The sequence below is a fragment of the Sciurus carolinensis genome, chromosome 18 (genome assembly GCF_902686445.1).
Source record: "Sciurus carolinensis chromosome 18, mSciCar1.2, whole genome shotgun sequence".
NCBI lineage: Eukaryota > Metazoa > Chordata > Mammalia > Rodentia > Sciuridae > Sciurus > Sciurus carolinensis.
The window spans coordinates 19,039,545-19,052,912 of NC_062230.1; the positions used below are offsets into that span (position 1 = coordinate 19,039,545).

Below are 13,368 nucleotides of genomic sequence, written 5' to 3' on the forward strand. Positions count from 1 at the left end.
CCTCTTTGTACTGCAGTCAGCAGGAATTTCAAGGCATTGTGGTTTTCCACCATCTGCCGTTTGGCATCCAGATACAACTTGCTGTCTCCCCTCAATCCCCAACTCCATCACCCTGTGGGGTAGATGATATAGGCCTAGAGCCTCAGGAAGTTAGCTGTTAGGGCCCAAATTGAAGGCAAGAGAAAGAGGTCTAACTCTTCTCTGCAGTTCCACCAGAGAAGCTCTTGGGCCTTTCTTCTTCCCTGACAAAGTAGGTAGCGTGCTCCCAGTTGAGATTTCACCTGGAATTACTCTTCTCACAGTAAGTTCAGCCTCAAGTCTAACCCTGAGTTGCCCTATTATCTGGAGCCCTGTTCCTTTTTCCCAAGTCCCTGGCCCTTGCTACCAGGGCCCCACCTTCCTGTGTGGTGGGGCATCTAAGTCTCTGCTGAGGCCTGCCAGGACACAACCTGGCAACTGTGTTCCTTTCTTGGCAGCTACAGACGCAGCTGGCAGGTGGTATTTTTAACCTTACTCAGGCTCAGGAATCAGTTGGCTGTGGGGATTGCCCACTCTGGTGACCTTCACTTCTAAAATATGGACTTCCATGAAGGGAAGGTCAGAACTCTGGGTCTACATAGGCCTTCAATTTTGCCTGGGACCCAGAAACATTTGCTAAATGAGATGAATGAAAGATCTTTGGTTAAGCCGCTCCCACTCTTGCCAAATCAAACCAAGAGACTTGGGGCCAATTATACTCCTGTCTGCCAGGCTGTCAGAACTGTTAGAAACTGGGACACGAACCAGTTAAACCCCAGGACTCAGGGAACCTGAAAGGGACAGAAATGAAAGCTTGCCCACCCTCCCCACACACAGGGCCCAAGAGGGCATTCAAAGTGTGAACTTTAATAACAAATAACATGTTAAAGTAGGGGTTCCCCAGGAACGAGAATGATGGAGCTGGTGCTAGAGGCCTCAGAGGTCCCCGCTTCCTCCCCTTCAAGGCAAGGAAGAAGTGAGCCCTCTTGAGAAGGAGTAGCACCCAGTTCCATGTAAGTCCATCTGTCTTGTCTGGGGCCCTAAGACCCAAGATGCTGCAGTGTGTGGAGCAGAGTGCCATCCTGCCTGACTCAAAAAGTCCTGGCAAGGAGTGTGGCCCAGCCTGGGCAGACAAGCAGGCCAAAGGCTGTGGGGTCAGATTCGGAAGCTTTCCTCCCGGCCATCGATGTGGCGGAGCCTCAGGTAGACATCTGTGCCAATGCCCTGCAGGGATTGCAGCTGCAGGGAACCACCGAGGTATTCAGCGTAGGCCCGTGATGTGGGCAACCCGAAGCCAAAGCTGGGGGTAGACAGGGGAATAGAACAAGGAGTTTCAGAGGCCTGAGTCCCCTTGGGTTATTCCCCACCCCAATCATGGCAGGGGGTGGGGAGGCCTCACCCGTGCATAGGTCCCGACTGGCCACCACTGTGCATGTCCAGGTGACCGAAGAGTGGGCTGATGCGGGGGTCCTGAGTGCTGGCCTCAGCTGTAGTGAAGTGGTAGTCCATGACCCGATCCAGGTCTTTATGAGCAATGCCTCCACCCCGGTCTGAAATTCTGGCAGGATTTCAACAGCATGGGCTTGGCTCAGGTTTGTTAGGGTCTTACTACCTCCCAAGGAGACAGTGCTAAGTTTGACTTCCTGTTCCTTCCACCCAAAAATAGAATGTGGTCCACCTAGACCCTTGGGCCTTGTTTAAGCAACCTTTCTGTATCCTCACCTCTGCCTAGGCCACTGCCTGCTTATACCTTCTCAAAGGCTTTGATATTTATTCTTAGCCCAGCCTCACGGACTGGTTTCCCCATTCTAGGGCCCTCAGTTACTGATAGAGGCAAGGTCCTGGGAACCATAGCTGGCTGTAGATCCATTAATATCTAGTTCATGGCAATCTCAGAACCAGAGAATATCTTTTATGACCAGGGTCCAAATCCCAAAAGGGGGCAGGTACTTGCTTAAGATTCTACAGCAAAACCAAAAACTGTCTGGAAACCATTCATCCACCCCAGCCCAACTCCACTCAGGACAAACCTGATGATGAGATCGATATCATTGTTGGCAATGGTGATGACCACATCTGGAACATTGTAGGGAGTGTCTAGGTGGCTCTCCATTGTGGCTCTATGCAGGAGGGAAAGATCAGTAGGAGGAGGCACCACAGTTACTGTCTGCCCCCACCCAGTAGATCCAGCCTGCTCACCTCATGGCATTCTTGAGCAGCTCGGGCAGGATATAGTCCAACGGCATAGGAATGAAGGGGAAACGGGCAGCCACATGTCCGTTGATACGAACTCGGGGTGCATTGCCATACTTGTGCTCACAGAGGCGTCTGTGGATAGGAAAAGTGTTCAGACTGGAGCCCGTAGAGTAGTGCTTCTCAACTGGAAGCGAATCTGCTCCCAAGGGACCTTTGGAAATCTGAGGAGAAATTTTTTTCTCCTCATAACTTGGGGGTATCAAGTCAGTAGAAGCAAGGGGTCCTTCTAAACATCCTAACATGCATGGGACAGTCCTCCATTACAAAGAATTATCTGGTTTAAGATGTCAACAGTGCCAAGGTTGAGAAACCCTAACTTAGATGATGCACCAGGCAGGGGCTCAGAACTAAGATTTCCCTGCCCCAAGATACCCATCCCCTCAGCCAGTCTAGCCTCACCTGGCAAAGTCCACCCACTTTTCAATAATCTTCTTTGGTGAGAGACGAGTACAGATGATGCCAACAAAGTCGGGCTAGCGGGAGAAAGAAGGTCAGGACTAGCAACACCTCCACCCCCACGTTAGCTGTCAAATGCCTGCAACTCTGGAATGCCAAAGCAGCCCCAAAGCCTCTCCCCCATGACTTTGGCCTAGGTTCCCAGCCCAAGGGGGGACCTGGCTCATTTTCCTCTCCTCACTTGACCTTCCCAGGCAGGTCTTAGGTTCCAAAGCCCCACCTTGTCCTCATGTAGTGCCAGATGATGCGTGGCCAACATGCGGATTCCAAGCCTTGAAGTCAGTGTCTTGTCCAAGAAGTAGCGGACAAGCTTTTCATCCTGTAAAGAGTGGGGCCTCTGAAACCTTATGCTCTTTTCCAGCACCTTTACTTTGCTGGGCCCTTACTTTGCTGCCACTGACCTCTATGTGCTTTCGGCTCTCACGCAGGCCTTCAGCTAATAGGGTCACCACATCCTTGTGGTCATCTAGCAGCTGTCGCACAAGCTGGCAGTATTGGGCCTCATCTGCCTGGTCTTTGATCTGCAGATCACAGATTCATAAGCACAGGTGGTCCAACCCTGATGTCTCAGCCCCTTACCCTGCTCTGCCCAGCCTCACCGGAGGGAAGTCTGTCAGCTTCTGGAAGGCACGGATATACAGCTCATGCTGCAAGGAAGAAGTATGGGAATTCACAGGGCTGCTATGGGCACTAGGTAGAAAATAGCCATCCATGTGTGCCCATGGGGATCACCACCCGACCCAATTCACATGGTCCAAACCCCCACTGTGACCTTTCCAGCCTCCACGAATATGTAGCTTTGCCTTCAAAGGCTTGGAGTTGGGTCCCATATGGCCCTGACGCAGCAGGCAAGTCTCTGGTTCTGGTCCCCAGGCTCCTTATTGAACCCTTGGATAGTATGCACATTGATCAAAGGTCCTTTCTACCTTACCACATGCAGTATGGTGGGGTTGCAGCCAATGATGAAAGGAAGGCTGCGGAAGCCCTTGATACGGTGAGCGATCCTCACTGGTAGCTCCTGCTGCAGGTACCGGCCACTTTTCTATAAGAAAAAGAGGGCAGGCAAGGCCAAGGTCTGAGTGGCTGCCCTGCTCCAGGAGCCAAGGGGGAAATAGGGGTCAGGAGTCTTACCAGAAGGTGACTGCCATCCTGAGAGCGGCCAGAATAGAGCATCATGGTTGGAGTGAGGCGGACTGAGGGCTGGAGATAGATGGACCTTGAGCAGTGGACTTGCAACATCCCTCCCCCAGTACATTAGTTCCTTTAGTTCCCTGAACACCCACCCCAGCGCTTGATCCCTGTTAACCATCAGCACTACGCACCTTCTCTGCTGCCACGTCGATGGCTGACTGATTGTAGAAGGAAGTGACCGTCTTGGAGCGCTCCCGTGCCATCTCCACATGGTGTGTATCCGTGGCGGATGTCGAATGGGCCCGTAGCAAAAGTGAGGGCCCCAAGAGGGGCCAAAGTGAAGGCCCAGCCCGAGGGCTGCTCCCCAGCATTGACGCTAGTATCATCCTCCTGCTCTTTTGTCCTACTGGGCTGTCAGTAGGCTTGAGCACCCAACAGATGGAGGCGACTCCAAAAAGGGGCAAACAGTGTGGGTGGACCGGGTCCTTCTCTGACTTCAGGGGCGAGGATCTGTCGAGGATGCTGACAAGCTCTGCCCCAGGAGAGTAGCTCCCATCTACCAGAGTAGAGTAAAGCGGAGAGCGGAGTTGTAAGGATCTGAGTTCTGAAGACCGGCACCACCTTTCCACGTGGGTACCAGTACCCTCAGACCTGAGCAATCTCTACCCAGCCCTTCAGGCACCTCCCAGAACACAAGTCAAGCCTGGTCAACCTTGCTTTTCAATCTGAGACTCTACCTGATGGTCTCCGGGGACAGTCGTGGAACTCTCAAACCCATCCAGCCCCAAAACCTCGCCCTGGCTTCCTCAGGTCCCGGGCAGGCTGGTCCAGGGGGCGGGGCTGACCCCCTACTCAGCTCGATCAGACACGGGCCCCGGTAGCCAGGCCTGTGTACATGCGACACAGCACTGTGCACCGAAGAGCCGGCTGCACAGAGGCTGTGGACCGGGAGTCCCCATCTAAGTTTACCCCTCAGTGGGTTTCTTGGTTCGGTCCGGGTCGCCCCATATGGTAGATGGCAGCCCCCCGCCCATGCGCACTCCAGCGTAGTGGTGGAGGCTGTGGGCGCGTGGTGCGCAGCCTTACCCCGCAGGGTCTACGCAATTACTCCACTTACCGCGGGGCCAGAGCCAGGGCCGGGGTCCGAGCGGAACCGCCCTGTAGACCAGCGCGGCCAGCCGAGCCGCCTGCGCCCTCTGCCGCTGCGACGTCGCGTAGGCTGTGGGTGCCCGGTGCCTCCTGGGAGTTGTAGTTTGGGGCTGAGGACTCACAGCAGTCCCAGTTCCGGGACCTCTTGATAAATGGAGCTCCCTCCCAAAATTACCAGTGGCGTGTGGACTCTATTTTCTGCTCTATAAAATGGGCTCCCTTAGAGCAAAACACTAGACAGGAAAGACCCTTAGATGTAAAGCACCCAGATTAAACCCTGCTTGATTCCCTGATGTCTCATCCTTCACCTTTCAGCTTTCTGGCTTATTCCTGCAAAAGTAAACTGCGTGTTTGGAATCCCAGCTCCGCCCCCTAGTGCCTGAGGCAAGTTAACTGCTGAGTGCTTTAGTTTTGGTATTGGTAAAATGAGGACGTATTAGGTGGGTGGCACGCGCCACTAATCCTGAAGTCTGGAAGCTGAAGTAGGAAGATCCCAAGTTCGAGGCTAGTCTCAGCAATTTAGAGTGACCCTAAACTTAGACCCCCATCTCACAAACTTAAAAATAAGAAGGCTGGGAATGTATTTCAATGGTAAAGCGCCCCTTGTTTCAATCCCCAGTACATAAATAAAGGATTATTAATCCTGGAGTTGTTGGGGTTACTTGAATTTATAAAGTGCCTATAATAGTGCCAGGTATGGAATCAGCACTGTACAAGTGTTAGGTATTAATAATATTCCTGCCTACAGTGCATGCAAGTCACCCTGACTGGGTGATTTTCTGTGCCAGGGAAGATTTGGTAATGAATCAACTAAAGAGATCTTCCTCTTCCCTGAAGAGAAAGACAGTTCTGGTGCAATCAGCTGCTATGAAAGCCTTACAGGGGGTTGTGGGAGCACCAGGTAAGGACTGAGACATTGGGACGTGTGCAGCTTGAGTAGGATTTGTCTAGGGAAGGGAGCTAGAGCAGAAAAGATGTAGCAGGATAGAGGAACAGCCTGAATAACCTGAAGATATGGCTGGAACCACAGTAGAATCTGAGAAGGTTGAATGGGCTGGCTAGAAGGATTAGAAATCTTCATTTGTCCTGAGGAACACTGAAAGATTTTAACTGTGGGCTTTGGGCCTCTGCTTCTTAGACAATGAATGTGAATGTGGGGGTTGGTGAGACCAAAGGCAGAGAAACCAGGAAGAATTACTTTATCCCAAGGAAGAGGTGCTGGGAGGACTGGTGGTGCTGATTTTTTTTTTTTTTTTTTTTTTAACTGTGGTTCCCTATTTTCTAAATATTTAAAAAATTTTAAATAAAGTGCTAAACCAGGTCAGTGGTGCATGCCTGTAATCCCAGGTATCCAGAGGCTGAGGCAGGACTCTGTTTCAAAATAAAAAGAATTGCGGATATAGCTCAGTGGTAGAGTGCTTGCCTAGCATGCACAAGCCGAGTTCAATCCCCAGAACCACGAAAAATAAGTAAATTAATTAAAATAATGCGTGAAAGGAAGCAGGGGACCTCTTTGGAAGCTGTCCTTAAACTTGGGAGTTGGGACTCCTCACCATGGTTTGGTCTGCCTGACCAAATTAGGGAAAGGTCTGCATTGACCTTGGGAAGGAGTTTCTGAATCTCTGGATTTTCTTCTATTTCCCTACCTCAACATGGTACGTTCCCCTTCTTAACTTCGTGACAACATTCTGGAGTAAAGCCAGGAAGCATTCAGCTCTAGAGGCAAGCACAACTTTAGCACGTGGAAGAGGGTGAGGGAAGGTGTTTCTGGAAGGGAGGGCAGTCTGCGCCAAAAGCAAAGGACTCAAAGTACTTCTTGTGCGCCAGAACTAGGCGCTCACGTGGCCGCAGCATGAGCAGGAGCCGTGGGAGGCGGTGGCTGTGGCTGCCTGGGAGGAGCGCGGCGTCTGATAACCGCCTCACCCCATTTGACCCGGCGCATTTACCAGCGTCCCTCCAGGACTCGCTGCTGCCCCCAGCGGTATAGATTGGACATGAACCACCCAAGTGCCGGCTTTTTTTTTTTTTTTTTTTTTTTTTTGAGTACTGGGGATTGAACCCAGAGGCCCTTAACCACAGAGGCACATTCCCAGTCTTTATTTTTAATTTTGAGACGGGTTAAAGCCTCACTAAGTTGCTGAGGCTGGCCTTGAATTTGTTATCCTCCTGTGTCAGCTTCGCGAGCCGGGGATTACAGGCTTGCGCCACTATGTCAGGCGTGTGCACAGCTGTATCAGGTGGTTTTTTTAATGTATCGATTTCATCTTTATAACGATCCTCTTGGGAAGGTGCCATTATTATCATCGTTTTACAGATGCAAGAACTGAAGCACAGAAAGATAAAAAGACTGCCCCCCTGAACACACACACACACACAAACACACACACACGCACACACACACATTCTGCTCCAGCCACACCAACTTCCCTGATGTTCATTGAACAGAGCAGGGAGGTTCAACTTCAGTGCCTCTTCCTGGCTGTGTACTATGCCTGGAAGATCCTTCCTCAATACCCTTATAGTTTGCTTCCTCACCTCCTCAAGCTCTCAACTGAATGAAGCCCACTCTTCCATCCTAATTAAAATTCCAATCTTCTCCATTCCCTGTTCTGCTTTACTCTTTATCCATAGCATTTATCACTGATAACACTGTCCATACACACACACATGTATATGTCTGTGAAGTACTGGGGATGAACAACCCAGGACCTCATCCATGCTAGACAAACATTCTGCCCCCAAACTACACCCCAGCTTCATATATATCATAGGAATTGCACAGTTCCCCCTTCTTTTCCACAATATAAAACAAGAGCATGAATATTTGTCCACTTTAATGATTTATTCCAACCTCCTAACATAATTCCTGGCACATAACAGGTACTTAATAAACATTTTTATTTATTTATTATTTAGGTACTGGGGATTGAACCCAAGGGTGCTTAATCACTAAGCCACATCCCCAGCCTTTTTATTTTTTATTTTGAGACAGGGTCTTGGTAAGTTGCGTAGGGACTTGCTAAGTTACTGAGGCTGACTTTGAATTTGGGATCCTCCTGCCCCAGTCTCCTAGGATTGTAGGTGGGCCCCATTGTGCCCGGCAAGGCACAGACATCTTGGAAAGTCATTATTCTGCCTACCACAGAATAAGAGGAATGAATCTAAGAAGGAGCAGTCACAGAAGAAGAGCCAGCAGGAGAGTGAAATATCACAGAAGCAAAGGAGGAGAGTTCCCAGGAGGGAATGCTTAACAGTGACTAATACTATTGGGAAGGCAAACAAGATAAGACTTGAAAAATAACCATTGGACTTAGCATCCTGTTGACAAGCATCTCTAGTTGTCAGGGGATGTTTGGTGGAGGAGCTGGTTTATGATACAGGTATCAAAGAATAAGTGAAGAAGCAAAGACTAGAAACACAAAATATTTCCAAAAACCGGACTGGGAAGGGGAGGATAAGGTGGAAGAGGGAGTGGTGATTCAGAACCCCTGGCCAAAGGAAACTTGTTGCTGTTTCTGAAACAGGAAAGAGAAAAAAGTTTGCTTGAAAAGGGTGGGGAGGGGGCTGGGGAACACAGTTGGTAGAGGGCTTGCCTTGCAAGCACAAGGCCCTGGGTTCAATCCCCAGCACCATGAAAAGGATGGAGAGGTTGAAGGGCTGATGGGATGCCTGTAAAGGGGAGCTTAAATAGGAGGGACTGTTGGGTTAACCCCTGCTTAGGTTCCCCTAGGAGGATGCCACTGTGATGCCACAATAGTGGAGAGGTTAGAAAAGTGTCAAAGGTGTGGACAACTTAATGGAATTTAAGGACGAGAGCCACTAGCCGACAGAAAGTGCCAGTGAGGTAGGAGGGAATGCAGTCTCAGGCAGGGAGGATAGTTTACAGCCTGAATGGTGTCTGAAATAAGTTTCAAGGGACATGCTTGCTTCCTGAATCAGATGGCAGATTGGCTGAATTTCCTAGTCCACTGAATGTGCCAATGTTTAGAACAGGGCTTGGCATAGAGAAAACGCTAAATTTGTGTGTGTGTGTGTGTGTGTGTGTGTGTTGACATAGCTGGGAATTGAACCCAGGGCCTCGCGCATGCTAGATAAGCGGTAGGTAAGCGCTCTACCGCGGAGAAATATCCCCCAACACTTATTTTTTTAAACTCTAGGGACTCCATTTCCCTTGATGCCTTGCAACCTCTCCTACTCCAATTCCCATCATGCCTGACAGCCGCCTTGTCTGTAATTGCTCAAGTTCAATTCAGTTTACCAGTCCCAGCATTCCTAGCTGTTTTTGTACCTTGCTCTCATGCCTATTGAATGCTAACAACAACCAATTGGATCCGAGAGTGGGAGAACGGCAGGCCAATAGCCCAGTTAGAGAGGCGGTAGAGGACGTGGCCCTACTCTGTCCGACCCCTGCTCGGTGGCTGGTTCTCTTCCAACTGGCGCCTCCCGCTGGACCGGTAGACATGGGCACCACCTGGAGGAATCCTGGATGGGTGCGGTTTGCACTTTGCCTCACGGGCTTAGTGCTTTCTCTGTACGCGCTACATGTGAAGGCGGCGCGCGCCCGCGACCGAGATTACCGCGCCCTCTGCGACGTCGGCACTGCCATCAGCTGTTCGCGCGTCTTCTCCTCCAGGTGCGCGGGCAAGTTGACTGCATTGGGCCCCACGGCCAGGTTGATTTTGGAGTCTGGAATCCGGGTGTTCAGGGAATGGACACTTTGAAACCGAACTGCTCGGCAAGTCGGGTGTGCACAGGGTCTGGGCCACCCAGAGATAATGATGTTCCAGATAAGACAGCAGGGCAGAGGGGCAGATAGTCCTGGGGGGCTGGGGCTTGAAATCGCACGTGGATCTGGGTGCCCAGGGACAACGGTTATCGGGAAAGAGGGGGAGGTAGCATGTAGGAGCTGACCGTGGTCTTGAGAGTGGCACCCCGGGACAGGGAAGTAAATGTGACTGGGTTTTTAGTAATTAGCAGGATGATAGAATACGGAGGAAGGGAGTGGATGGCCAGAAATTGGATATTTGTGGGTCCAGGGCTAGGAGAATGTGCCCCAGATTTTCCAGTTTGGGAAAACTTTACTCCATCCTTGACATCTAAAGACTATTGAAGGTACAGGAGAGAGAGGGGCCTGGAAGAACCACGGCCAGCCCTGGGGATAAGGTAGGACAGGGGTAGTGACATGGGATCCTGACGTGGCCAGATATGCGGGAGGTCAGGAGGTCATGGACCTTTGGATCCCTCGGGTCGGCGGGGAACGGAAAAGGGGGGCAGCCAGCCCAGGTGGCTTCTTGGAAATCACTTTTCTAGAACAAAGCCCAAGGCACTAGCTTGACACCACTAACCTGAGTCCCCACGACCACCACCACCACCAGGTGGGGCCGGGGCTTCGGGCTGGTGGAGCATGTGCTGGGAGCAGACAGCGTCCTCAATCAATCCAACAGCATATTCGGTTGCATTTTCTACACGCTACAGCTGTGGTTAGGTGAGTGGCCCCGCCCCTTCCAGCTAGGCAAACCTAGCCCCACCCCATGCAGTCTTAATGACCCAGACAGTTGACAGACAACTGCTCATCACTAAGCATCCTTGGGGTAAGGAGGGAGGAAGGGCACTAACAGGAGTCTTTCAGTTTGTTTAGGTCAGAGACTGACCTAAAGATTTCCTAGGAACCTTTTATATTTTATTTTATAAAATATTTTATTCTTTTAAGCTATACATGTCAGTAGAGTGTATTTTGACATACATACGTGGAGTGTAACTTATTCTAATTAGGTTCCGATTTTTGCACTTGTACATGATGTGGAGTTTCACTGGTCATGTATTCATGTATGAACATAGGAAAGTTATGTCTGGTTCATTCTACTGTCTTTCCTATTCCCATTATATTTTATTTTGAGACAGGGTCTCCCTAAATTGCTTATGACCTCATTAATTTGCTAAGATTGGTTTTTAACTTGTAATCTTCCTGTCTCAGCCTCTTGAGTCACTGGGATTACATGGGTGCACCATGCACCCGGCTTTTTTTTAGATGGGATCTTGCTTTGTTGCCCAGACTGGCCTCAAACTCACCGTCCTCCTGCCTCAACTTCCCCAGTAGCTAGGATTAAAGGCATGTGCCACTGCACCCAGCCAGAAGTTCTTTTTTTTTTTTTTAAATATAGTCAATTGCAGATGAACATGATATCTTCATTTATTTTTTTATGTGGTGCTGAGAATCGAACTCAGTGCCTCACACATGCTAGGCAAGTGCTCTACCACTGAGCCACAACCTTAGCCCCCAGAAGGTCCTTTTTGAGGAGAATTAAAAAAATGACCCTTTCATTTTATGTAGAGCTGTGCAGGAAAATTCACTCTTTGGGACCCAGGGATTGTTGAACAGATAGGCGAACAAAGGTCTTAGAGAGGACCCGCCAGAGCCTTTTTTTTAGAGGTGCTGTCTAGGTGGCACCAGGAAGTCACAGCAGTGTTCTAGATGTGATCATTCTTTACCCTTTTCTGCTTTGCAGGTTGCCTGCGTGGACGCTGGGCCTCTATCCTGCTCATGCTGAGTTCCTTGGTGTCTCTTGCTGGTTCTGTCTACTTGGCCTGGATCCTATTCTTCGTGCTCTATGATTTCTGCATCGTTTGTATCACTACCTATGCTGTCAACGTGGGCCTGATGTTGCTTAGTTTCCGGGAGGTTCAGGAACCTCAGGGCAAAGCCAAAGGACACTGAGGTCTCACCCCAAACCAGGCTGACCACATCTGCTTTACTTTAGCACATAAGCCTTGCCCAACGGAAGCATTCCAAGTCCCTAGAAGGCCCTTCATCCCTCCCTCCACATCCCCTCCATAACCAAACACAGGAAAATGGACCAAATGTGCCTCTAGCTCTGTCCCCAAGGGCAGGTTTCTGCAATTGCCCAGGGAGAGAAGGTTCTAAGCAATAAAATTTCTTAAATAAAGTTGGTCAAGTCTGAACCGTCTGTCTGCTAGGGATACTGGTTTTGGGCTTCCCCCAGTGTTGCCTTCTCTGGAAATGGGAAGGATGAGTCAGAGGGAGAGTGGAGGGCCTGCCTGGGAAGGGTGGTTGTGGTTTGTCTCACCTCTAGTATGTGGAGTCAGCAAGGTCTGGGCACTATCAGCTCCCACCCTCAGGAAATAGGCTGGCAGCTTGTCTTTCCTGCCCACAAGAGCTGGACCTCCATGCACACACCTTCAAGGACAAGCTGCCATTCTAGCTCTGGGCATGTGTGCTAGGAACATCTTCCTGTAATCTAACCTCAGTTCCTCCAACTGCCTTATCTATCATCCCAAGCCAGTCTTGGCAGCTTTGGAGGTCAGGGCCAGGTTGTGTTTTTGTTTTTCCTGATAAGTACTGAGGACTTGCCCACATGCCAAGCACTATTTTAAGAATTTATGTTAATGTGTTAATGTATTTGATCCTTGTAGCAATTGTAGGAGGTAGAACTATTAGAATTCCTATTTTGGTGAGGAACCTGAGGTACACAGAGGTTGTAATTTGCCTAAGATCATACACCTAGTGCCAGGAAAAAATTAGGGCGATCTCAGGGTTTTTCTTTTGTTTTCTATTTTTCCCAGTGGAGGGCCTCCCACATTTGAGGCAAGCACAGTACCACTAAGCTACACCCCCAGTCCTGTTATCTGCTTCTGGTTTGGGGTTTCTGGCTGGTCTGAGTTAGAAGTCAGAGAAAAAAGATGCACCCCAAGTATTCTCTCCCAACTGAGAATCTTCCAGCATTTGTAAGAAAAGTGGGCACCAATGTAACCCTATTTCCTGGGAAGGCAGCAGGCTCAGAGAAGTGTTGGGATTTGCCATAGGTTCATTACCAGCAAACAGCACAGAGACCTGATCCAAAACCTAGCTTTGTACATACTGTCTCTGAAGCAGAAATAGGGAGAAGGTATGTGAAGTCTACCTGGCCCTGAGAGAGGCAGGGAAGCCAAAATAAAAATGGAAAGTAGGAGGGTCTGCCAACCATGCCCTTCATAGCTCTGAGGGAATGTTTCTATGCTGGGAGCGAGTTTACTAGAAGTCAGGCTCTCATCAGAGCATTTTCACATTCAACAACAACTCTGAGTTTTTTGTTTGTATCAGGGATTGAACCCAGGGGGTTTTAACCACTGAGCCACATCCCCAGGCATTTTTATTTTGAGACAGGGTCTCACTAAGTTGCTGAGGTTGGCTTGAACTTGTGATCCTTCTGCCTTAACCTCCCAAATCACTGGGATTACAGGCGTGTGCCACCATGCCCAGCATCAATTCTGAGTTTTTCCGACAAGGCACAGACAAGTTAACTGTCCAAGGTGACTTAAGTAGTAAAAGGAGGAACTGGGATTTGAGCCCAGGAAGTATGA

General features: G+C 49.8%; 2 protein-coding genes across 4 annotated transcripts; one reads left to right on the top strand and one right to left on the bottom strand.

The window, feature by feature from the left end:
* Positions 1 to 847: 847 nt before the first annotated feature.
* On the bottom strand, positions 848 to 5,104 carry Bckdk (branched chain keto acid dehydrogenase kinase). 2 transcript variants are annotated; one of them, XM_047533103.1, is made up of 12 exons: positions 4,979 to 5,104; positions 4,053 to 4,417; positions 3,862 to 3,930; positions 3,662 to 3,772; positions 3,330 to 3,377; positions 3,132 to 3,251; positions 2,951 to 3,049; positions 2,674 to 2,747; positions 2,218 to 2,346; positions 2,049 to 2,138; positions 1,418 to 1,576; positions 848 to 1,318 (listed from the first exon to the last, which is right to left on the bottom strand). In XM_047533103.1, the coding sequence occupies exons 2-12, from the start codon at positions 4,245 to 4,247 to the stop codon at positions 1,174 to 1,176; spliced, it is 1,239 nt and encodes a 412-aa protein (XP_047389059.1). In that variant the 5' UTR covers positions 4,248 to 4,417; positions 4,979 to 5,104; the 3' UTR covers positions 848 to 1,173. The 2 variants fall into 2 exon arrangements, with proteins under 2 accessions (XP_047389059.1, XP_047389058.1); XM_047533102.1 differs by lacking the exon at positions 4,979 to 5,104 and adding an exon at positions 4,599 to 4,923.
* Positions 5,105 to 9,217: 4,113 nt separating this feature from the next.
* On the top strand, positions 9,218 to 11,950 carry Vkorc1 (vitamin K epoxide reductase complex subunit 1). 2 transcript variants are annotated; one of them, XM_047533114.1, is made up of 3 exons: positions 9,313 to 9,643; positions 10,386 to 10,495; positions 11,517 to 11,950. In XM_047533114.1, exons 1-3 carry the CDS (start codon positions 9,471 to 9,473, stop codon positions 11,723 to 11,725), a joined length of 492 nt encoding a protein of 163 aa, XP_047389070.1. In that variant the 5' UTR covers positions 9,313 to 9,470; the 3' UTR covers positions 11,726 to 11,950. The 2 variants fall into 2 exon arrangements, with proteins under 2 accessions (XP_047389071.1, XP_047389070.1); XM_047533115.1 differs by lacking the exon at positions 10,386 to 10,495 and having other exon boundaries at positions 9,218 to 9,643.
* The last annotated feature ends 1,418 nt before the right edge of the window (positions 11,951 to 13,368 follow it).

What these genes read in the sequence shown, in the direction of transcription:
- Bckdk (XM_047533103.1), bottom strand. Translation starts at nt 4,247, where the DNA reads ATGATACTAGCGTCAATGCTGGGGAGCAGCCCTCGGGCTGGGCCTTCA. An exon ending in AGGATGGCAGTCACCTTCTG is followed by an intron (nt 3,773 to 3,861) that starts GTAAGACTCCTG and finishes TTTTTCTTATAG; the next exon opens with AAAAGTGGCCGGTACCTGCA. An exon ending in AAGTGGGTGGACTTTGCCAG is followed by an intron (nt 2,347 to 2,673) that starts GTGAGGCTAGAC and finishes TCCTATCCACAG; the next exon opens with ACGCCTCTGTGAGCACAAGT.
- Vkorc1 (XM_047533115.1), top strand. Translation starts at nt 9,219, where the DNA reads ATGCCTGACAGCCGCCTTGTCTGTAATTGCTCAAGTTCAATTCAGTTT. An exon ending in TCGCGCGTCTTCTCCTCCAG is followed by an intron (nt 9,644 to 11,516) that starts GTGCGCGGGCAA and finishes TCTGCTTTGCAG; the next exon opens with GTTGCCTGCGTGGACGCTGG.